Below are 24478 nucleotides of genomic sequence, written 5' to 3'. Positions count from 1 at the left end.
ACACGGGGAAAAGGGACACAAATCTGGAGGCCAGGCTGACCTGCAGCATTGTCCTGGCCGTGGGAGGCTGCGATGGTGACCTTCGAGGTGCAGACGGCGTGCGTGGTGCAGGCCTTGTTCTCTGACCTCTTCGACGAGGAGGAGGAGGTCGACTGCCGGAGCTTTGAGACAGACTCGGCTGGTGAGGCCTGTGCTGGGAGGAGAACATGGTGCCCTTGCTGCAGATGGCAGAGTAACCTTCAGACTCAACACTTACAGGAGGCTGTGGCTCAGGGTTGCCAGGTTCCCTGGAGGCTTGTGGTGGTGCCTGAGCTGTCTGCCCTTCAGGGAAAAGGTTTCAGTTCTGAGTGCCAGGCTGCCTGTGGCCACTGCCTGCCTCGGCAAGGTTGGGCACTGGGGCTGAGGGACAGCCACCAGCGTTCCTCTCCCTGGGGCAGTGCTGGCAGGGAAGGTGCTGCTGTGCCCTGCCCAAGCCCACAGCTTCCAGCACACTCCAGGTCAATGCGATGGGGCACTTCCCAGCCAGCAGTAGCAGAAGGAAAGCTCACCCTGCTTACCAGATAAAACCAGGCTAAGTTTTCCCATGTAGAGTGCAGTGTGGTCATTTGGGCTGCTCTGGTTTGCTGGGCAATGCTGCAGAAGCCCAGAATTCCCTCTGTATTCACCTTGCTTTCCCCATTACTCTCTTGGCAACAAACTGGCAGGAGTGTCCCAAGGGACACTAAAAAAAAGCTTTGTGGAATTTGTCATTTAGTTTGAAGGAAAAGTCCCCAGGCTCATCCCTCCCCTGCCTCAGCTGCTGGTGCCTCTGCCTCTGCTGTCCTGAGCACTGAGAAGCTCAGGAGGAGATGCAGGCACCTGAGTGAGAGAAGCTGAGCTGGGCTGAGCGGCTGAGTGAGGGAGAGGTGGGATGAGGAAGCGATGCCTCCAGATAAAGTTGTCCATGGTTTTGTGTTTAAAGATCCTGCTTTCAGTTCCTTCTGGCTTTGCCAAAGGTGGAAATGGTTTTGCTGGAGCTTTCAGTGCTGGGTAGCTGCTTCTGCCTGAGCTTTGTCTCGGTAATATTCAGCAAAAATAAAGAGTACTTTGTGGTTGGGATTGGCACCTCTGGGTGCTTTAAAGGGGAAAGTCTTCATATGAGGCTCTCCCTGCTCTTGAAGTCCAGTGAGAGGTCACAGGCTCACAGGATGTCAGGGGTTGGAAGAGACCCAAAGAGAACTTTGATTCCAGTCCCCTGCCAGAGCAGGACTACACAATCTAGCTCAGATCACACAGGAACACATCCAGACAGGCCTTGAAAGGCTCCACAGAAGGAGACTCCACAACCTCTCTGGGCAGCCTGTGCCAGGGCTCTGGGACCCTACCAGTCAAGAAGTTCCCCCTTGTGTTGAGCTGAACCTCCTGTGCTGCAGCTTCCATCCATTGCTCCTTGTCCTATCCCAGGGAACAGTGAGCAGAGCCTGTCCCCCCCCTCCTGACCCCCAGTCCTCAGATAGTTATAAACATTTATTAGATCCCCTCTCAGTCTTCTCTTCTCCAGACTCAGCAGCCCCAGGTCCCTCAGCCTCTCTCCCTGCATTGCTCCAGTCCCCTCATCCTCCTCGTAGCCCTCTGCTAATCATTTTGTGCACTTGAAGTTTGTGAATTAGCCTTTTCACCTCCTAAGCTGAAAACCTCCCCAGATTTGGGTCACTGTGAGACTCTGAAACTCTCTCTGCTCCAGAGCCTGCAAGGTGTGCAGCAGACCCCCCCCTCCCGTTCGACACAAGGGTGGTTGCCAGCCACCTGCGGCAGATGGGGGACCAGTGCAACCTGGACTTCGAACGAGTCTCCTCAGAGCCTCTTGCTGCAGTGCTCCAGGGGAAGGTAAAGCACTTCTGGGCCTGCCCAGCTTTGTATTTGCAGACAGCCTTGTGCTGAGGAACCAGAGAAGCCTGGGGAGCAGCACAGCTTATGCCATGGGGACCAGGGTGGAGCTGAGAGCAAAGGGACAACTTGCCCCAAAGTTTCTCTTCATTCCTTTGTCACTGGCTCGGGACAGCAGCTGAAAAAGGCACTGTGGGAGCTGCCTTTTCGCCTTCTCTTGCCCAAAGAAGAGGGCTATGGGGAGAAGAAGTAAAAGCAAGACTTTAGCTGTCACTTAAACAGAAGTTCAGGTTGCCCTCTCCGTGCTTGCAGGTGGAGAAGTTTGGGGCTGCTGTGGAATCTGCTGTCAGGAGGTGGAATGACCAGAACCCTGAGCTGCCCTATGAGAGAGCTTTTCTCTGTGTTTGTGTGAAACTGGTGAAGTTCATTGGGGAGAAGGTGCCAGGGGTGCTGGACCCCACCCTGCTCATCAGAGAGATTAACGGAAATGCTCGAGTGAGAAACTACATTGAGGCCCACGGTGGATGGGTAAGGATGTGAAGGTGGCAGTGATGATGTCTGCCTGGCATTTATGGCTCTTCCTTTGTGCCCCTCACCTGTGCTACCTGCCCTGCCCTGCTCAGCTCATCACTGGTACCCAGCCTGACCCCCCCCCAGCCAGCTCTGGTGCAGCCACAGGAGCACAACTTTGCCAGACACCTCAGTGAAGCTCTACTGGAGTCAACATCAAACTTCTCATCAACTTCATTGTCTCAGGGTTTAATTTCTTGTCTCAGAACCCCTGGGCTCAGCTTGCTCCCTTAGATGAGAATTGAAATAGTGAAAGCTGAGCCATACAAAAAGCAGCATCCTGCTCCTGCAGCTTTACAGACCCCTCCTGGATGTTTTACCAGAGGAAGGGATGGAATCAGTCCAGGTCTGGGTCACCATGAGAGGTGTGCTGCTTGTCCCTCCATCCTGCTTCCTTGTCCACCTGCTGGTTCCTTTAAACCTGCCTTGAATCCTTTCTCTAAAACACAGATGTTTTTTCTGTTTGTTCTCAGGAGAACTTGGGCAGTTGACAGAACAGACTCTGCTGCTCCCCAGAAGGTGAGGCTGGGCTTCTGCTGCTCTCACTGAGAGAAATGCTGCTGTACTGCTTCCAGACAGCACTCCAGGCAGGACTGTGCAGAGCTGCAACACAGAACAGAGATTCTGTAGCACAAGAGAAAAACAATAAATGGGTTTTTTAATTAATTTTGTTTCCTTCTTGTGTTTCTCCTTGGTTTAGCCATGAAAGTTGACTTCACTCTTTACTTGCTGCCCACCAGCACTCCCAGAGTTGTTTTCCAGCAGTTCAGCCCCTCACCTGTACTGGTGCAGGAGGTTATTCCTCCCCAGGTGCAGGACCATACACCTACCCTGGCTGAACCTTAAGAGGTTCCTCTTCCCTAGCTCTGCAGCCTGTCCTGGTCTCACTGGATGCCAGCACAGCCTGAGGGGTGTCAGCCACTCCTCCCACTTTGGAACCATCAGCAAACTGACTGAGGGTCCACTCTGTCCCTTCCTCCAGATCATTGATGAATATGTTGACCAAGACAGGACCCAGTCTTGACTCTTGGGGACCACCATGCTCAAGCTCCAGCCCTCTAACTGTGCAGAGAGCCAAGGCAGGGCACACCAGGGGCATTCAGTGTCTCAGGGGCTGGGGGAGCTCTGCCCCGTTCAGCACTGCCTGCCCTTGCTCTGCGTGGGTTTCAAAGGAGGCGCCAGGGGCCCAGGCTGTGAGGTTTGCTTTGCTGCCTGGCCACGGTCTCTGTTACGCACCAAGTTCCTTCAGGACTGGTGATGAAGTCAGAAAACCACAGCCTGCTGCTGTGCTCTCCAGGCTGGTGCTTTCCGCTGGGGCATGCACTTGACATGTCCGCTCCCAGGGGCAAGCCAGGCACGCTCGGGCTCCGGCAGCATGGACCAGAGGGAGATTCTGCTGCAGAACCTGGAAAGGGCCCAAGGCAAGAAGGTCAACAGAGAAGAGTTTGTGGAGGAGTTTTTGGTGAGTTCCCTTCAGGCACAGCTCTGTGGTTGGGTTGATTTTAGAGGGGACTGCTCAGTCTCTTCTCAACCAGGAGGTGACTTGAACGTGACAAGAGGATTTTCGGTGAGTTTTACAGCAGAAAGAGGCAGCAGCTGGCTGGCATCAAAGGAATGCACAGGCAGAAGAGCAATTTCTTGGCTCACATTTGAAGTAAAACTATTTGCTTTTTAAATAATTGTTTAAGTGCTTCCTGTTTTCTGCTGTGCAAACGTGCCCGGCAGGACATGGTTTCACTTCGCCTGGCGGTACCCAGGGAATGTGGAGCCGCTGTCCCCTTGCAGGGAGCTCCAGCTGATACTGGACAGAGCCTCCTCTCCTCTCCTCTCCTCTCCTCTCCTCTCCTCTCCTCTCCTCTCCTCTCCTCTCCTCTCCTCTCCTCTCCTCTCCTCTCCTCTCCTCTCCTCTCCTCTCCTCTCCTCTCCTCTCCTCTCCTCTCCTCTCCTCTCCTCTCCTCTCCTCTCCTCTCCTCTCCTCTCCTCTCCTCTCCTCTCCTCTCCTCTCCTCTCCTCTCCTCTCCTCTCCTCTCCTCTCCTCTCCAAAAGAACCCCCTGCCCTGGTGTCAGCAGCAGAGTAGGGATCAGGTGTCCAAAGAAATTCCCTGTGGAGCTGAGACTCTTCCTCCTCTCCTCACACCAGGGGCAGCGTCTAAGGTGCAAGGAGGCAGCACTCAGCAGCTGGAGGGGCCATGACTCCAGGCTCCAGAACTGTGCTGGGTTAGGGGGAAGGGTTGGGGCACCCATCCCCAATCAGTGCACATGTTCCGTGTCCAGCAGTGCTGCTGAGCCCTCCTGGAGATTAACTTCTTGTTCCCCCAGGGGAAAGCTGGCACAAAATGCTGATGGCTGCCACCATCTCCTGTGCCCTGCAGTGCCTATCTGGCTGAGATCCGTGCAGTGCCCTGATCTGTGATCTCTCTGACACCTTTCATTTGTTTGGGTGGCAGGGCTGAGTCTTAGATGGCCTCACAGTTACAGCTGAAGGCTGCTGATGACTGCTGATGGATCAGATGGAGACAGGCTGCTCTGGCAGGCTCTCTGGGCTGCTCTGAGGAGAAGAGGCATTGCCCAGCTTTAGCAGGTGTAGGGAAGGGAAAGTAAAAACTGGTACATCTGTAAGATCAGAGATGGCTCAAGCAGCAGCACAACCACGTTCCGTAGGATTCTCCATCAGATCCAGCCCTGCTTCATCCTACCAGTGCAGCCTGGCACTTCAAACACTTGGGAAAAGCTTAGTGTTTGGTTTCCAGGTGTCTGGGTTGGAGGGAAGTGATTCATCTGGGCCTGCAGTGACAGTCTGTTGTTCCATGGAACAAAGTGCTGTCACAGGCTGCCACATTTCCCCTCTGCTGTGCTCAGGCTGCAGAGCCCACTGCGAGGGCTGCTTTTAGGAGCCAAAAGTCCAACCATTCACTGTTGGACCAAACTGGCAGGCAGAAGTGGTCAAGGCCATGTTTCCTTCTCTACTGGCCAGAGACCTTCTCAGGATGGCCACTGGTGCAAACGCAGGCGTGGGCAAGCAGTTGTGATGGCTCTGATTTGCCGAACTTGGCAGAAAGATTTGATGCTGTTTCTCCACCCTAGCACTCTCCCTCTCTGTTTGAACGAGGTTTGTAAGTGCAGATCGTGGTGGTGCTACTGGAAATGACAGGAGGGAGGTTTTTGGCCAGGTGGAGGTTGATATCTTCTACCAGGCAACCAGGGGGGAGAGTTGCAAGCTGTGCCAGAGGAGGTTTAGGCTGGATGTTTGGAAAAAGTTTTTCGGGGTGACTGACATTGGAATGGGTGAAGGGAGGTGGTGGAGTCACTGTCTCTGGAAGTGTTTAAAAGAAGAATGGAAGTGGCACTTAGTGCCATGACTGAGTTGGTTAAACGGTGCTGGGTAATAGGTTGGACTTGATGATCTTGAAGCTCTTTTTCAACCCAGTTAATTCTGTGATTCTGAGGGGAGGGTATTTAAATCCCCTGGAAATGTCAGGGGGGTGTTTAAATCCCCCTTTTCTGCCCCTATATTGTCATTGCCAGCTTGACCCTCACTGCTCACACTTGCTCTCATAACAGGCTTTCCAGGCAGGCTCTGTGGTGTTGCTAAGGGGTTGCTTGGCTTGGTCAATCACATCTGAGCTACAAAGCCCTCCAGCTCCTGATGTGGCCCTTCGGCAAGAATCATCATTCTGTAGCTTCATGTGAGCTGGCTCCGAAGGGCATTGAGTCCCAGCAGGGGCTTGTCTGGAGCAGGCTGCAGTCAGGGGAGTTTGGAGCTCTCCTGCAGCTGCTGAAAGATAATTCTGTGCTTTGGCAGGAAAAGATGCTTGAACTCTGCAAGAGTGCTGCAGCTTTACCCTGGAAATGAGAAAGAAGAGAGATCTGTACCCCCGGGGGTCTATCCTAGGACTCCTCCTTTCTCTGTCATTGTGCACGTAGCTACTTAGCAACAATGAGTTGTGTTCAGTGGCTTGAGCACTGCTGTCTGCAGCTACAAACGAGGAGAGAAAGTCCCGTGGATTTATCAGTCCTTCCTGACATCACTTGTTCAAGCAGGTTTATTGTTGCTGCTGCTCTTATCTGGCTGCCATCGATACTGAGAATGGTTCCCCTGAGTTCCACTTGTGTGGGCAATGCTCCCCATGCTCTACAAACACATCCTACCTGCCCCAGCCTCCCGTGGGCACAGCCTCACCACACACTTTCCATTCTTCAGAAGCCTGCACTTGGGGCTCTTGGGTGGCTTTGCTCTCTCTACAGAGCACCCTGAGAAAAGCCACTCAGGAAAGAATTAGTGGTGCAGACTCTGCTTTGTGGTGGTGAACCTGACCCCTCCAGACCCTCACACAGACTCTCTAGGAGCGTGTTGTACGTGGCACATCTGCTGTAATTTGTTCCACTCTTCCACCACAGAAGCTGAAAAGGCAGTCGACGAAGTACAGGTCGGATAAAATCTACCCTACAGCAGCATCTGAGCATCCAGAGAACATCAAGAAGAACAGATACAAGGACATCTTACCGTGTAGGTTGGAAATGGCTCATGTTCCTAATCAGCCTTTTGGCCTAGCTCCAGTCTGTTCCCAGCCTCCAGCACCCACCTGCACTGCTGCTTGCTGGTGAGCACACCCCAAGCTGCAGCTGGCCTCGAGTTCTGCTCTTCAGGCTTAGAGCTTTGCCTCTGACCGCTGCAGTGTGTGTCCTGGAAGCCTTTGGCACATGTCTTCTACAGACAGGACTTCTATTCAATAGGAATCCTCCAATCCTCTGACTGTCCCCTGGGTAACATTGCAAACACCTGTTTACAAAACCTGAAGAGAGTGCTTTGATGGACAAAAGCCTCCGTGCAGCAGACTACAAGCAAACCCTGCCTCTTTCACCCATCAGAGCTTAAAGAAATTTAAAGATCTAAGCCAGAGCCCTCCTTTGAGCCTGTTAGATGGAGTGCAGGATGATCTTAGCTTGGCATGCTCCGTGGTCAGAGCAGGCTGGTGCTGCACTGGGGCAGTGGCAGCACCTCTCCACAGAAGGACAGTTGGCAGCTCCATGCAGGGCTTTTTGGGGGGTAGCTCTCTGCCCAGCCACTCCTCTGCTCTGGCATGAGCTCTCTGATGTGTCTGCTCCTCCAAAGCACGTTGTGCTGCTGTCCGAGGAGCTCAGCTACCATGAGACAAACAGTAACTGCTGCTTCTTCTCCTTTTGTGCCTGCAGTTGACCATAGCAGAGTGGAGCTCTCCCTGATTACATCAGATGCAGATTCTCATTACATCAACGCCAACTTCATCAAGGTATTGCCTTTCATGGTGTTTTGCTGTGCAACTGTTAGTGCTGCCTGCTTGAGCCGTGCCGGCAGGAGCAGGTCCTGTGGCTCTGGTGAGCAAAGGGACTGTGCAGTAGTTTCTGGGCTGTGATGAAGGAGAGCTGAGTTAATGACGATAGGAATGATCAGGGAGACCTTCGGAAAGAGCACAGCACAGAGGCACCAGGCTATGGGCAAGGGACGTGTGATGGTGTTGGGGCAGGTGGTGGAACAGTTTGTGGCTCACAGCCCTGACTTTCTCATCAGTGTTAGTGCCTTTGGTGGGTGACAGTGGCCAGAACTGTCTTGCCTGAAACCAGTGCAGAGGCAGGAAGCCTTGTGCTGCAACACAGCTGAGAGCCACCACAGCAGAGAGCAACAGCACAGGTTAACACAGTCTCCATCAGGAGCTACATGTATTTGGGGACTCTCCATGACCCTTCTTGGATGGATAGATGGAGAGATAGAGAAATAGAGAGAGAGAAAGAACAAAGCCTGAGGGCTCTGTGTGACCTGTCTGCAGAAGAGACCCTCACAAGGAGGTCATGACTTGTTCTCTGGCCAACAGCTGCAGATGTGCTAAGCTGAATGCTGCAGAGCTGGCTCAGCTGTTGCAACATCACCTGAGAGCTCCCAAAGGCACTGCAAGAACTGGTGGTCTCTGAGAGCAGATTTCAGCTGAAGCCCAGCCCCATGGCATGGGTTTGCCTTTAGCAGATTTGCACACCACTGGCTTCTGGTTACTTAATGTAATGTAGGTGCCTGAAATTTAGCCATTAAAAAGCCTTTGTAATGGGCTCACTGGACAGAAGTGAGATTGGGAAAGAGGATGACTCTGTTTCTGCAAGTGAACTGTGCAAAGATGTCTTTGTGTCTGAGCTGAATGTTGGTTTAGGGTGTCTATGGGCCAAGAGCATACATCGCAACCCAGGGTCCTCTCCCCACTACTGTCACTGACTTCTGGAGGATGATCTGGGAGTATAAAGTCCAGGTAAGGTGCAGGTTTACATGTCCTTCATTTTTAATCCAGGAAAGTTGTCTCTACAGCCAGCCAGAGTCCTTTTTGGCTAAGCAGACAGTGGAAGTGCCAGGATGATGTGTGTGCCCTCTTCTTTCCCGTGAGTCCCCTCCGTGCTTGTGCTGAGCCAGGAGTCTGCTTGTGGCTGTCTCTGCACTCATGCTTTGAGTGGGAAAGGTCCTTGTGCTGGGGCTGTGGGTGACATCCCAAGTTTGGTTTGTCCAGTGGCCCAGGACTCAGGCTGCAGCAGACCTCAGAACATGCTACTAATGATAAATACCTGCAGGAGATGAGTTTGATTTTGCTGTCTGGATATGAAACTTGTGCTCAGCCTTTTCTAATGAAACTTCTCTCTGCAGGTTGTAGTCATGGCTTGTATGGAGTTTGAAATGGGGAAGGTGAGTAACATCTCAGGGATGGCCTCTGCCATGACACTGCCAGGGCAGCAGGGGTGGGATGCAGGTTTTTGTGAGTGGCAGTGAGTTTGATAGGAGCTGCTTCCTGAATCTCCAGCTGCAGACCCTGGAACAGTTCCCAATAGCTCTGCTAGCTCTTGGAGAGCCAAACCAGCAATGGTGGCCCCAGGAGGCTGGAGCTGGCCGGCTGCAAGAGCTGAGCCTCCTCTCAGCAAGAGCTCTGTCCTACAAAGTGGGACAGGAGGCAGCATGGGTGGGCTGCTGGTGAACAACCCAACACGTTCTGCTTCTCACCGCAGAAGAAATGCGAGCGGTACTGGGCAGAGGTGGTTGGTCCTGCCCTGCGCTGTGGCCCTTTCTCCATCACCTGCGTGAGTACTGCCCCTGCCTGCGCCATGCCAGGGCACCTCTGGCACCCACTGAGAATGTGACTCTGACTTCTTGGTCTGCAGGAAGCCGAAGAGAAGAGAAATGAGTATGTGATTAGGACTTTAAAGGTGACCCTGACCACGGTAAGTAGGGAAGGGCAAGGCAGGAAATGTGAACTGCCCAACTCTGTTAGACAAGCCATGGATTGGAACATGGCACACTTTGTGCAGATGGATTTTGCTGCTCAGCCTGCTAGTTTAGATTTGACAGTAGCTGAAGGAACAAAGAAAGTACAAAAGTAACTCAAAATACAGTTTCTGAAGCTGTAAGTCGTGGCAAATCAGACCCTGGGTAAAGCCAGGCCAGCAGGTGACATCAGGAATGTAATAATATGGCAAGAAGAGCTGCAAGCTGCACCTCTAACCTTTGCTTACCAACATAGAGGGGCACTGGAGCTGTCTGCAGCATGCCAGCTTCCCCTGGCCGTGCTGATGTCCCAGCCTGTGCCTGTGGCAGCTGCAACAGCATCCCCTTGGACCCTGCCAGTGCTTGTCTCCTCCTGCAGGAAACTCGGACTGTCCACCAGTTCCACTACAGAAACTGGCCAGACCATGACATTCCCTCATCCATTGACCCCATCCTGGAGCTCATCAGTGAGGTTCGCTGCTACCAGCCCAATGACAGCGTCCCCCTCTGCATCCACTGCAGGTGGGTGAGCTGCTCCCAGTGGGGCAGGGCTGCTGAGTCCCCCCCAGCTCTCAATACCCATGAGTGGTGGCAGCCAGCACAAGCCTGCAGCCAAGCTCCTCTTGTTAGGAACTCCTAAGACAGAGGTGTCTTCTGAAGACAGCCATGGCTGGGTGGCAGGAAAGGAGAAGATGGGTAGCAGCATGGCAGAAATGGCACATGTAGTTCAGGGACCACCAACACTGGGCAAAGACCACACATGGGCTGGCCACCACCAGAGGTCTGTGGGCAGCAGCAGCAGATGTGTCCTCCAGCCTGCAGCAGAGCTGTGGGCAGGCAGAACCTTTGGAGGTTTGGGTGAAGATGCAGCAGGAGCAGGAGGACCATTGTGTGCCTCTGAGGTGCGGGATAGGAGGGTCAGAGGTGGTTGAGGACCTTTCTCAGGTAGCCTTGCCAGAAAATACAGAGTGCCCAGGCCCTGGCCTCTGATGGCAACCTGCTGTGACTGTCTCTGCAGTGCTGGCTGTGGGAGAACAGGAGTCATCTGTGCCATCGACTACACTCAGAAGCTGCTGAGGGATGGAGTGAGTGTCAGCTCAGTCACTGAGGCTGCCTGCATGCTCTCTCGTTCTCCCTTGTCTTCTCTGACCCCTTGCTCTCCCTTCCGCCCCTCTTTGTCTGCATGCAGATTATTTCAGATGGCAGTCGTGAATGGGATCTCCCCACAGCCTGACTGGAGAACGGCAGTGGCTGAACCACTGATGCCCTACTGCCAGTTTGTGCTGCTTCTCTCTCTTTAAGCTCTGCACCATCCATGTGCTTGCCATTGCTATTGCTCCCTCCCCAACTTAGTGTGAAGAGCTCCTGATGCCTGTAGCAACAAGGCTGAATCCTACCCCTGGCAGGACCTTCCCATCAGGAAGCATGGCTCTATGCTGGCCTTCAGCCTTCAACAGAAATGTATCTCTACCTGTCTCTTTGCACTTAAACATCAGCAATGTAGTGTGTCCAAACCAACACCTTGCTCTGCTTTGGCTCTCCTGTAAAGATGCAGGTGAAGCCATCCCTGACCTTGAGACTCGAAGCAGAAGCTGCTTTCTGTAGAGCAGCCTCTCTGAACCCACGGTTCTGGGGATCAGGGATTTGTCCTTTGTGCTGCTCACAGCTGCTACCAGAGCTGCTCTCACAAGGGCATTTTCTGCGGAGTGCCAGACGGGGGAGGAGGCAACCTGGATCCTAGCAAAACCCAGCACTTCCAGCAGGTCCTTCCTTAAAAGTTCTTGCCATAGCAGACCTGAACTCCCAACGCTGCTCTAAACCACATCACAGCTTGGAAGCTGCTTGGGATTCAACCTGAATGAATGAGAGAATGAATGAATATTCTCTTTCTTGCAAGATCGTTCCAGTGAACTTCAGTCTCTTCAGCCTGATCCAGGAGATGCGCACGCAGAGACCTTGCATAGTGCAGACCAAGGTACGCTGGGGCAAGGTCCCTGGAAGAGCCTCCAGGTGGGACTGCAGCTTTCCCCAGGAGGGTTTGCAGTGAAGGAACACAGAGCAGCTGTGCTGCAGGGATCTGGGGCATGTAGATCTCCTGTGAGGTGTCTCTTCTGAACGGAAGAGTGACTTTGCAGAAAGGACTTTGGCAGCTGACCTGCAGGCAGCTGGGACAGCGCAGTGCTTGCAGCCTCACTCGTCAGGTGCCTGCTCTGCCAAACAGGGCTCTGCCCAGCAAATAAACGGGGAACTCCTCTCAGCCAGGATAGGCTGAAGAGGAAGCTCAATGCAGAACAGCATTTGTGCACCCAAACCCCCTCAGACACTTCACTCTAAGCCCTCTGCAAGCTGTGGCTTCTACTTCTTCTGAGAATTCACCCTGCCAGTGGACCAGAAGTGTCAGCTTCTGCCAGGGGGTCTGGATTCCAGTAACACATAGGTCTGCAGATGCTGGCTCTTACTCTCTGTTGTCTGGAATGCAGGAGCAGTACGAGCTGGTGTACGATGCAGTGATTGAGCTCTTCAAAAGGCAGATTAAAGCTCTCGATGCCCAGGCAGACTCTGCTGCTTCACAGGTAAAAGCCCCCGGGGTAAACGCACTACCTCTTGCAGCCTTGGGCATGCCAGCTGCATCTTAGAGTCCTGTTGCAGACCTGGAATGAATCTCTGTGTGTTCTGCTGCCCTCGATGCCCAAACTGAGCCTCTTTTCAAGTTATCCCATGAGAATCCAGCTGCTCCCTTGAGTTTGGCTCCATGAAGTTGGCCTCAAGTGAGAACTAAGCTTCCTTGGGTCTCCACACCATTTTCTGTGCACTTCTGGAACGGTTTATGTCTCACAGCAGTGGCTGTTCCCAGGTGGATGCCTGTCACTGTGCAGTGCTTGTGAGCAACAGGGACTCTTGGTGTGAGCTGGGAAGCCTAAGTGCACAAGGTGGTAAGGGCAGAAGCATCAGTCTGCAACCTGGTGGTATTCCAGCCAGGAAATGAAGATCACAGCCTGGCTGTGGGAGAGAGCAGCCCGAAATAGCTTGTGAAAAACATGTCAAAGCCTTTCAGCTCTGATGCACCTCTGAGGAAATGCAATGTGGCCTGGATAGGAAGTTGTGTGTAAACAGGAACCTCCACAAAGAACAAAACAATCTAAGGCTATGCTTTTGTTTTCTCTCGCTGCTCTCCCCTGGGTGCTGGCATGAACCTTACCTGTGCTGGGCAGCTGTTTGCCATCTGGCTGAGGTAAATGCTCTGCCCTTCTCAGGCAAAGGCTGGGAGGTGGCAGTGAGCTTATCGTGCCAGAAGCTTTTGTCTAAAGAACTGAGGAAAGGGATTTGTGCCTGAGTTTTGCCACAGGATTTACAAGGTGTTCTGAGCCAGAGCTGGGTAGGAAGAGAGCTGGAAAGAGCCTCTCTGCATGTGGTGGGCAGTTTGTGAGCAAAGGAGATGCAAGAGCAGGTGACAGGCAGGGCAGGAAACCGTTCAAATCCGGATGTGGTTTTGTAGCTCCTGCCCAAACCTCTCGCCCACCTAAACCTTGCTGCCCTCTGGCATGGGGGATGGTCTGTGCTCAAGTATCACAGTCTCACAGTATCAACAAGGTTGGAAGAGACCTCACAGATCATCAAGTCCAACCCTTTACCACAGAGCTCAAGGCCAGACCATGGCACCAAGTGCCACGTCCAGTCCTGCCTTGAACAGCTCCAGGGACGGCGACTCCACCACCTCCCCGGGCAGCCCATTCCAGTGCCCAATGACTCTCTCAGGGAAGAACTTTCTCCTCACCTCCAGCCTAAATCTCCCCTGGCACAGCCTGAGGCTGTGTCCTCTCGTTCTGGTGCTGGCCACCTGAGAGAAGAGAGCAACCTCCTCCTGGGCACAACCACCCCTCAGGTAGTTGCAGACAGCAATAAGGTCTGCCCTGAGCCTCCTCTTCTCCAGGCTAACCAATCCCAGCTCCCTCAGCCTCTCCTCGTAGGGCTGTGCTCAAGGCCTCTCCCCAGCCTCGTTGCCCTTCTCTGGACACGCTCAAGCATCTCAATGTCCCTCCTAAACTGGGGGGCCCAGAACTGAACACAGCACTCAAGGTGTGGTCTAACCAGTGCAGAGTACAGGGGCAGAATGACCTCCCTGCTCCTGCTGGCCACACCATTCCTGATGCAGGCCAGGATGCCACTGGCTCTCTTGGCCACCTGGGCACACTGCTGGCTCATGTTCAGGCAAGTATCAATCAGCACCCCCAGATCCCTCTCTGTCTGGCTGCTCTCAGCCACTCCCACCCCAGCCTGTATCTCTGCATGGGGTTGTTGTGGCCAAAGTGCAGCACCAGCACTTGGCACACCTGACCCCAGCGGCTGGGCAGCTGCCGAAGCAGAGCTGCCTGGGCAGGTCTCGCAGGCACTGGATAGCTGTCTGGCCACACAGCTCACCCTGCTCTCATGTCAAAGACCTGCCAACAGGAATTGCTGTTCGGGAGGTTCTGTCCTCAGCTCTCAGCTCTGACTTGGTGTCGTCAAGTTGGTGTTTGTCATTTCCAAACTGCATCAGTAATTCAAAGGGCTTGGCACAAACTCCAGCTCCTGAAGTAGGATGTTTATGTTCTTTGCATTCTTGCTCCTGTTTTCTAACCTTCTCCTTCTCATGGTACAGGCGATGCACCCTGGAGCCAAGCCCCTTCTGACCCCCGTGGAAGACATTTATGCTCTGCAGCTACTGAGCTGGTGAGGCCTTAGCACAGGTCCCCCCTGGCTCAGCATTCTCAGTTGCCCACATGAGCTCCAGAAGATGCACTTTTTAGTGTGTGCTTTGTGACACAGTTCTGCTTGAATCATGCATGTCAGTTAGCAGCAGGATGTGCAGCCTCTCTAGAGCCCTACTTTCCTCTCACAGTTTTTCCCTGACACAATTCTTGCCCTTCTCATTGCTGTGCCTCTGAGATTGAGTCTCAGCCTCCTCCCTGCCTGCCATTATCTGTCCCTTGGGTCTGTTTTCTGCTGTGCTTCCACAGAGCTGAGAACTGGGAGCATAGGAAAAGGTTTGCACGTGTGGAGATAATCTCAGCCCTCTCCCTGGAGCTGTGCTCCTCGCAGGGTGTCCCCAGACTGGTGCCATCTGTCACCTGCATGTGTCACTCCAGGACCTCTTGCTGTAGGACTCCGACTTCCCAGTACAGGCAGAGTCAGAGGCTGGGGGGATCTCTCTGTGGGCATCTTTTGGTTCCAGTGTAGCTTTCCATACAGAATTCCCTCTTTTCCTTTGTGGCATAGTGTGCTGGTTTGAGGCTAACTGGGATATTTTAATGAGAAAAATTAGATGATAGGCTGTGAAAAGGAAACAATGGGGATGTCTGCTTCACTCATAGAGAATCATAGAATCAAGCAGGTTGGAAGAGACCTCGAAGATCATCCAGCCCAACCTATCCCCCAGCCCTATCCAGTCAACTAGACCATGGCACTAAGTGCCTCATCCAGGCTTTTCTTGAGATCTGTGAAAAGAAGAACACAAAACACAGATAAGACAGAGTGAGAGAGAGAGAGAGTGTGTGTGTGTGTGTGTGTCTAGCAGCTGTGCTGTTCTCCCTGGGCTGCTTCTGTGTAACTAATCCTTCTGCTTTCTAACCCCCCTTGCCAATCCTCCAAGCTCACCTTGCCTGTAAGGCAGACTCTGGGATAAGGTAGAGAGGTGGGAAGGAGGTGGAAGGGTGGCTGGGAGCCCCTCCTGGGGACTCTGATTTCTGATTGTGTTTCTGCATTACTTTTACAGCTACTGTTTGTAGCTGTAAAGATTGTAGATACCTGCTTGTATATTGTGTTAAGCTGTGAATAGAAAGCTTCAATCCTTAGCTTCCAGCCAGCTGAGTCTAGTCTGGGTGATTTCTTTGGGGGGGGAGAAAGGCATCACACATCATCTGCACTGAGGGTGCAGTTTGCCTGTATGAAGAGGCCTCCTTTGCCCACTGTCTAACAGTGTTCAAATTGGGCACCAGGGTGCTCAGTCCTTCCCTGTGCTCCCTGCCTAAGGCTGAACTGGGCTCTGTGCTCCTGGTCCTGCTCTTGGGAGCAGCGCTGTGGGGGCTCTTTAGCAGCTAACAGCAATTCCTGAGTACTGGACAGCTTTGACTTCACCTCCTGGTGCTTTATTGCAGCTCAGAGCAGGAGGGACAGGATGTGCCCCACAGCAAAGCATCCCTGCCATCGCCGTCTGCCCTGGGCATGCACCACAGCTCCAGCCGTGGTGCCCCTGCCATCAGACAGGCCATGTCCTTCGGCGCTCTGAACTTCAGCAGCTACAGGAGGGCAGCTGCTGCCGAGGAGTGGGATGCTGGCAGTGCTCTCCAGAAACACCACAGCCTGGAGTTCAGCAGCATCTCTCCCGAGCTCCTGAGCCCGCGGCCGAAGGGAGCAGGCAGAAGAAAGCCTGGTGGCAGAGTGCCCCTGACACGGACTGCATCGACGCCCTTTGTGCTGGCGCAGTGGGGAGAAGGCCAGGAGTGGGATGGAAGGGATGTGAAGCCTGCTTGGAGCTCACAGCTGCCAAACAGCTGTCACTCGAGCTTTCAGATGGAGGGGGAGGATGGATTTTCCCCTCTCGAGCTGCACTGCCCAAGCCCAGAAGAGAATGCCCCCCCGAGCCGCAGGAACCATGGGCAATGTCCTCACCATCACTGCTGGTCAGCAGAGGACCCCTACTTCTCTGCCCTCTCTCCAGATGACTCTGAGGCTCTGGTGTTTGCTGAGTGCTTTGTGGAAGGGCAGGAGGCTCTTCCTGCTTCCCGTGCCATCCATGCCCCTCTGCAGCCTGCCATGGCCAGCTCCCCGCCACCCAGACCCGTGTCCCACCAGGCTGCCCTGCTGAAGGAGGAGAGGACATCCCCCCTGAGTAAGTGGTGCTGCAAGGGGTCAAGCTGAGCTTGTGATTGTGGCATGCTGGAGGCATTGATGAGTGTTGTCTTTTAGTGTCCAGGCAGGGCTGTAGCTGCTCCTCAGGACTTGTGCTCCCATGGGAGCTGAAGGAACAGCTGCTTTCATCCTCAAGCTTGTTCCATCCTGCCTTAAATTTTCCCCAGGAAAATTAGCAACATTTTCAGCACAGCCCCGTGTTGGGCTTGGCTCTGAGTCACCTGGCAGGGTGCTCGCAGGAAGGCAGGGGCTGGTGCTGTCACAGGCTGCTCCAAGAAGCACTCAGAAAGCTCCCAGAAATGGTTTTCTCTAAGGATCCAGTCCCCAGGTTCTTTCTGCAGAGTGTGGTGCAGGGGAGTGCAGATATCCCACTGGGACTGGGAGAATCAGGTCTTCAGCGCTATTGTTTTGCCCAGATCTGTAGCCTTAAAGCCACCATCTGCCACGTGGAGAAGGCAGAATTACTCCTTGCTGTGGGCAGTCCCTGTCCAGTCAGGTATTTCCCACTGTCTGCAGCTTTGCCATTTGATCAGCTTTGTCCCGCTCATGCCCCTCAGGGTTCAGTGCCACAGAAGGATGCTGGAGGCTCTTGGAAGCTGCAGGAGTTGCAGCAGGAGCCATGCAGCGATGGCAGTGCTTGGCTGAGGGCTGGGGGTCTGCTCCTCACTGCCTTTCTGCAGTGGGAGTTCTGCTGCTGCTGGAAGTCTGCCCTCAGGGCCATGTGGCCAGGTGAACTGGTGCTGAGGACCGTTTGGGTTTTAACTGGTTTAGAGGAGTTTAACCAACATCTCCGGTGTGCAGCCAGGCAAGAGCAGTCTGCTCTGAGTGCCCACAGAGGTCTGCAGCCCTGCTGGGCTCTGACTCGTGGCTAATTTGTCCCTGTCTCCATCAGCCACCCTGCCACAGCCAGATGATGAGGATCCTCCGCCCCTGCCTGAGCGAACCCCCGAGTCCTTCATTGTGGACAGTGGCTCTGGTAGGTGCCTCTCCCAGAGCAGGGGCTGAGAAGTGCTCTGAGGGCTCCTGTCATGTCTGTGATGTCAAAGCACCTGGCTGTGCCTCTGCTCTGGCTGCCTGGGATGAGAAATGACCTCGCTTGTCTTCATTGGTTTTAGGACAACTCCCTCTGGCTGCTTCTGACTTTCAGCTTCCAGGCAGCAGTACAAACATCAGAGCCTCTCTGGAGCAGAGTGGTGACTCTCACTCGGAGGTGTCTGCTGACTCAGTGAGACTGAGACCATGCCAGGTACATATGTGGCTTTTTGTCTCTTCTCCAGCACTGTCCCTGTGCCACTTTCCTCACAGTGCTTCCTTCTGTGAGAAGGGCTCTTTGAGGGACTTTTCCTAAGGGTGTCTAGCAACAGGACAAGGGAGGATGGTTTGAAGCTGAGGGAGAGAAGGTTGAGACTGGATCTGAGGAAGAGTCTCACCACGAGGGTGAGAATAGGCTGCCTGGGGAGGCTGTGGATGCCTGCTCCCTAGGGGTGTTCAAGGCCAGGTGGATGAGCCCTTGAGCAGCTGAGTCTAGCTGAGAGTTGTCCCTGCCCATGATGGGGACGTTGGAATAGATGACCTCTGAGGTCCCTTCCAACCTAAGCCATTCTATGAGTCTATGATTTCAGCACTGTCTACTTTCCACAAACTATTTCAGGGATCAGGACTGGGAGGAAAATGTGGTCTCAGTCAAGCTCCTCCTACTCAGCAGCTACTTTACTCCAAATGTTATTTTTTTGGGTTCTGAATCCAACACAAGGCAGTAAAAATATTGTTCCTATTTAGGCAGTGAGAGGAAGTTAGTGGCAGCTGAGGTTCTCACCGCCCTGGGGAGCAGACAGGAGCTGAGCAAACTGTTCAGCATCTCTCAATCACCTCCTAGTTGAATCATAGCTTTGTAAAGTCCAACGACCAGGTGTAACCTCTACCCAAGCATGGAGCTGGGGGGGGGGGGGGGCTTGCACTGAGCATCATTTCCTCATCTGTGTGCAAGAGAAGGCCATTTGGTTGGAGGAGTTTCAAATACCTTCCTTGTGTTTCTCTTTCCAGAGTGTGAAGCTGTGGAGCCCACAGACAGGTAGAAGTTTGCTGCTGGGATGAGCTATCTTTGGAAATGAGTCTGCTTTTAACTGAGGCTGCTTTACCATAGTTAGGAAAGGTCTGTGCTCAGCCCAGTGGAAGTGTTCTGCTGCTAAACAGCTCTGAGCAGAAGCAGAGAGCTCTGTAAGCAACGAACTGGCTGCTTGATGTTTCCTAATCAGCTCTTGCCTCACCCTTGCCTGTGACGGAGCTCCTCACAGCCTTGTCAGGTCGAGGACTGTCACGTCTTGTGCTGCAGTGTTCTCTGTGTGTCCTTTGAGACCATTGACAAGTGCTGCTTAGAGAGCTGGGCTATATATTGATTTACTTCTCTGAAACTAGGTAGTCAACTCCTTTATCTTTGTTTTCTCAGAGACAGCTCAGGATCACTCTAACTCTCCTCCCCCGCTTCCTGCAAGAACCCCGGAGTCATTTGTTCTTGCTGATGCAGCAAGTAAGTGATGAGTTACTTTTCTCAGCATGTCACTGAGATTTTGTGCTTACACCTAAAGCAGCAGAGAGCTGAGGAGATCGTGGCCCACTCGTTCCAAGCATTATCAGCAGTGGTGCCTCAGGACTTAACTGCAGGGGGAGGCTCAGCAGATGTAAAGAAAGTAAACACAACTAGAGGGACCTGCTGGAGATTTCTAGAAGTGCTGCATTAGAGGGAATGAAAAGCAACATCAAAGTGCTTAGGAAAAAAAAAAAAAAAGGCAGGAGGACTCCTGAATGACTACTGAAAGTGTTCTGATGTATCTCCCCAGGTCTGCAGCCTGCTGCAAGAAACCCTACCAGGAGTCCTGCAGGGCTGGAGAGCAACACTTCAGAAACGTCGTCCAAAGAGCCTGCAAAATGCTTCAGGAGGAGCAAGGTAAAAGAAACAAGTCCAAAGCTATTGAAAAAGGAAGGGTGAGGAGAAGAGATTGTTCCAGGCACAGCTATTCATTACCTCCCATTGATGTTTATAAATATGTGAGGGCTGAGTGCCAGGAGGCTGGAGCCAGCCTCTTCTCAGTAATGCCCAGTGACAGGACAAGGGGCAAGGGGTGGAAGTTGAGGCTTAGGAGGTTCCATGTGAACCTGAGGAAGAATCTTTTCACAGTGAGGGTGACAGAACACTGGGACAGGCTGCCCAGGGGGGTTGTGGAGTCTCCCTCTCTGAAGAGATTCAAGAACTGTCTGGATGCACTGCTGTGTGATCTGCTCTGGGTGATCCTGCTCTGGCATGGGGGTTGGACCAGATGAGCTTTCCAGGCCCCTTCCAGCCCCTGACATTCTATGATTCTATGATTCTGACATTCCTTGGGTCTATGATTCCATGATGTAATGATTCTCTGATTCCATGATCCTATGATTCGATGATCTCATGATTCATTGATTCCATGATTCCATGATTTAACGCTTCTATGATCCCATTCTTGCCTTTTCCCTGCTCCCCTTGTGAAAATTGCCTGCTTTGAGACCATTTGTGTTTAGGGCATGGAAACAAGGCTGATAGAAATACTCAGCAGAAGTGCACACAAAGGAACAGCTGCAGCAGGAGCCATACCCCTCTGAGGGGCCATGCCTTGGCACTTCATCCACCCGGAGTGCCAGCTGCTCTGGCAAAAAGTGACTCGAGTGGAGGCTGAATTCTGGTGTAGGACAGACTCTGCTCATCACCAGCCTGCTTTTGTTGTGGCCTTAGTTAATTATCCTAACGAGCAACCATACTTCAGAACATTAGGGCTGAGCAGAAAAGCATTTGAGGAGAACAGCAGGAATAAGGCAAACTGGAGGCACCGGGGCTGGGTGGAGGGAAGGCACAAAGTGAATGGTGAAGTTTGCATTTCGGTCTCAGCTGCTGGGCAGGATGCTCCTCACTGTGTCTGTGTATTAGTGAGTTCCCTTCATTGCAGCAGCTGATCTGCTGCCTGCTGCACCCTTCTTAGTAAATTATTTAAATGTTATTTTTTTAATTATGATTTGTTGTTTTTTTTCCTCTACAGAGCTTGAAAATACTGAAAAATGTGAGAAAGAGTAAGTCTGGCAGGCTGCTGTGCTCTCCCTGATGGCTTTAAGCAAGTATATACAGAAATATGTAGCACTGAACTTTCCCTGTCCGATGGCAATACCTGGCAGCTCTGCCAGGCTCAGGGCAGGCCACAGAGTGTTGTGCTGTGCTGTGCTGTGCTGTGCTGGCAGAGCACCACCACATCTGTACAGCAGTAGATCCTGAGGAGCATCCTAAGGATGATGTGGTGCTCCTGTAATGTCCTTTGGTGCCTTGGGGGCACAGTGTGCCCCCATCCAGTGTGCCCACCGTTGTGGAAATGAATAACTGGTCATGAGTTATGAATATTAATTTTTGTACGAATATTAATTTTTATTATGAATAATTTTTAAAAAGGGATAATTCCCTGAGATTCTTTGGAGTTTTGGTCGACAGGAAGTAGTTGCACAGAGGGTAGTTATAAACACAGAATTAAACAGTTTAAACAATCAGAACTTGGAAAACAAGAATGCAAACCCAGGAAACATTCTAACTATGCTTATGGAGCCTTAGCATTAACTCCAGCAGATGTACTCATCATGCTTTGCTCCCTGAGGAAGTCCCCTGTGCAAAGAGGCTTCCAAAACTCATGATAATGATCCTGGGGTGAAATACAAAGTATTCCAGGTAGAAGGAAGGAGAGAAGAGCTGAGCTGCTGCTGCTGAGCTGCAAACAGGAGGCTGTAGGGATTCCCAGCTGATGAGCCATGGCTGGGGTGCTGCTCCCAGTAGAGGGTCAGTGCAGAAAGGCTCAGAGCAGAAAGGCAGTTTCCAAATCATCCTCCATTAAATACATCAGTTTGAAAATGAAACTGGCCAATAGGCACTGGCAGCATTGTTCTGGCCGAGGAAATCAAAGCTTTGTGCCTGGCATGACCATGCAGGCAGGTGGAGGGGCAGCACAAGACACAAGACAGATGGTGCTGAGCCCCTAACTCTCAAGGCTTTGCTGGGAGCAATCCCTTATTGTTTACTCATCTATGTCCACTCCCAGTCCTGCAACAGGAGGAGGAGAGCAAGGGTTAAACCTGCCTGGCAGGATTTATGCCCTACCAGGACACCCACATCCAATTTCTTCAGGTTATTCAAGCCATTGTTGTGGGACAAACATGCAAAAATTTGGGGACAGGGGTCGGGGGAGGGGGGATGTGAGCCTCATTCTGGGTTCTGCCCAGTCTATTTGGAGCATAAATAAGAAGTTCCTAAGCTCCCTTTGATCTAACAATTACAGCGCTTATCTTGAAAGCAGCGCTGCTAAACTCACTTCAAAACACTCCTGAGCAAACACCTCTGCAGGTTGTGCTGCAGCGGCAGCCTCGCTCCTCGCTACGACCAAGTGACATCAAAGCTGGTGGCACCCAGGCTGTGCTTGCTGGAGAGCCCTCACAACCTGCTGCTGGAGCAGCGCTGGTGCCCACCGACGCCGTGCAGGGGGCACCAAGCGCTCTCCTGTGCCGCTCGCCACGGAGGCACCGCAGCGAGAAGCTGCTCCGGCATTTAAATTCTTTACATTCGTTGTTTCCAGGCATCTGTGGCCCACCCTCGCTGACAAAAGCATCGGAACCTGCCCTGACACACCAGTCGAGATCTCTCCTCAACTTCGGTATGTTCCTCCCTCTGAGTTTTGGGGTAGGCAGTAGGTGTTTTCCACGAGTTTAAACGCGGGTCCCGGGCTGAACGAAGCACAAACCTTGCCCATAACACTTCTCAGTTTTCACATATTCACAACTTTATTTACCAACACCTAAAACACAAGCAAGGATGGAAAGCACCAACGGAAACCTGTCGTGACGTTTCTCAGTGTGTGAGGGGTCAGAAGGATGTGCTTGGCTTCCCTGTGGCTAAAGCCTTCATGTGGCAACACAGACAGCGACAAGACGGAGCTGTAGCATCGCCGCGGTGCTGCCGCTCCTCTGGTGCCGTACAGCAGAGGAGAAACACTGAGCTTCCCACTGGAAATGCCTTGCCAGAGCCATTTGTTAGCATCCAGTTATCTTGATATGCAGTGCAATGGCAGTGTTGGTCTGAGAGATCACAGAACCATCAGTCAGGGTTGGAAAGGACCACAAGGATCGTCCAGTTCCAACCACCCTGCCATGGGCAGGGACACTTCACACTAGATTGGGTTGGCCACAATCTCATCCAGCCTGGCCTTAAACACCTCTGGAGATGAGGCTTCCTCCACCTCCCTGGGCAACCCACGCCAGGCTCTCACCACCCTCATGGTGAAGAGCTTCTTACTAACATCCAATCTGAATCTACTCACTTATAGTTTTGCTCTGATCCCCCCAGTCCTATCCTTACCCAACATCCTAAACAGTCCATCCCCAGCTTTCTTATAGCCAATTCAGATAGTGGAAGGACACAATAAGGTCTCCTCAGAGCCTTCTCCTCTCCAGACTGAAGAGCTCATAGCCTGGTTTTGCACCAATTGACTTACACCTACAGGATGTTGCTTTAAGCCTACCTCCAAGTCTGGGAAAGAGCTGAAATGACAAACCTTTTCAAATGCCAGATTCAGGAATCATACAACCAACATCTACCACATACAGAACCTGTTGCATTAATATATATATATTTATTTCTAGCCTTTGCAAATCGATTTTTAAAACCTAAAGGACCAAGAAGCCCACCACCAGCATGGGACATTTAGATGTGTTCTATAGACTTGGTGCTATGGAGTTGTGAAGTCCTTCTGGATGCCACAAGTGCTCATCCCAGGAAGGTTTCCCTCACAGTACATCAAGAGCTGCTGCATGATACTTGCAGCTCAGGCATTGTTTGTACATTCTTCATCAAGTGGACTTTGAAAGTGAAGGATATAGCAGTACCAGCAGCTGGACACTTCCAGGATGGCAGCTAAAACTGGGAATAGATGTTTTATCCTAAGGAGGGATACATTTGTGTTTTATTTTGGAGTGTATTCACTTCAGAAGGATGGATTTGAGCTTTCTGAAACAAAGCAGCATAAACTGGAGATGGGATCCAGTGAAGATGATTGAATGGAGGCAAACAGAACAGACCAAAGCAGCACAGCTCTGGACTGTGCAGACAGCCTCTGGAACTTGCACCTGCATTTGCAGATCTACTGGAATCCAAGATCTCCTTACGTGTTCCTGGGCTAACACAGCCTGGAAGTTGCCTGCCTTGTTTTTCACTGGGTACCTGTTTCCTCAGCAGGAGGAGCCAACAGTAGACTTTACCTAATTTATACTCCTGTGGCAAATATTTCCCTGTTGTACCAAACCCACCAGCAGCAGCCAGGGAAGTGGTGTGGATGTCTGCTGGCCTGAGGCTGGGGGAGCAGCACCATGGCGACTTCGCGCAGCGAAGCTGGGCACAGGCTCAGCCCATCCCCATATGCCAGGCTGGTGGCTGCTGTGTCGTGATGCCTCAGTCTCCACTGTGATGCCAGAACCTAGAGTTGGCTTTGGGTGTTCCAATGCTGTAGCTTGGGAAGTCATCGTGATTTTAACTCATTAAATGCTTTATGACGTGAGCAATGCTGTCAAAATAAAGTTTATTGATCAGCCTGCATGGTCATACTGATGGGTCATAGAACAGAGCCATGGGACTGCAGGCTGGTCTGGGTGGGAAGGGACCTTTGAAGGTCACCTAATGCAACTCCCCTGCAGTCAGCAAGCAGAGCAGGCTGCTCAGAGCCCCAAACAACCTGACCTGGAATGGTTACAGGGATGCAGCATCTACCACCTCTCTGACCAACCTGAGCCAGGGTCTCACCACCCTCAGTGTCAAACACTTCTCCCTTCCCTCCAATC

The 24478-nt window shown here is 52.4% G+C and overlaps 2 protein-coding genes across 2 annotated transcripts; both read left to right on the top strand.

Moving 5' to 3' along the window:
* Positions 1-72: 72 nt before the first annotated feature.
* LOC135191576 (bcl-2-like protein 15) lies at positions 73-2514 on the top strand. The gene is made up of 3 exons (XM_064174000.1): positions 73-181; positions 1724-1866; positions 2179-2514. Exons 1-3 carry the CDS (start codon positions 73-75, stop codon positions 2404-2406), a joined length of 480 nt encoding a protein of 159 aa, XP_064030070.1. The 3' UTR covers positions 2407-2514.
* A 1297-nt stretch (positions 2515-3811) lies between these two features.
* PTPN22 (protein tyrosine phosphatase non-receptor type 22) lies at positions 3812-23352 on the top strand. The gene is made up of 21 exons (XM_064173695.1): positions 3812-3898; positions 6835-6943; positions 7630-7706; positions 8613-8708; positions 9095-9133; positions 9451-9522; positions 9604-9663; positions 10086-10228; positions 10725-10791; positions 11604-11681; positions 12187-12285; positions 14346-14416; positions 15841-16574; positions 17487-17570; positions 17710-17840; positions 18638-18665; positions 19041-19121; positions 19432-19538; positions 20656-20686; positions 22225-22302; positions 23288-23352. The coding sequence occupies exons 1-21, from the start codon at positions 3812-3814 to the stop codon at positions 23350-23352; spliced, it is 2337 nt and encodes a 778-aa protein (XP_064029765.1).
* Positions 23353-24478: the final 1126 nt, after the last annotated feature.

This window comes from Pogoniulus pusillus, chromosome 39 (genome assembly GCF_015220805.1).
Source record: "Pogoniulus pusillus isolate bPogPus1 chromosome 39, bPogPus1.pri, whole genome shotgun sequence".
NCBI classification, from domain to species: Eukaryota; Metazoa; Chordata; class Aves; order Piciformes; family Lybiidae; genus Pogoniulus; species Pogoniulus pusillus.
Note: the sequence above shows the minus strand (reverse complement) of the source record. Positions and strands in the feature narration are given on the sequence as shown.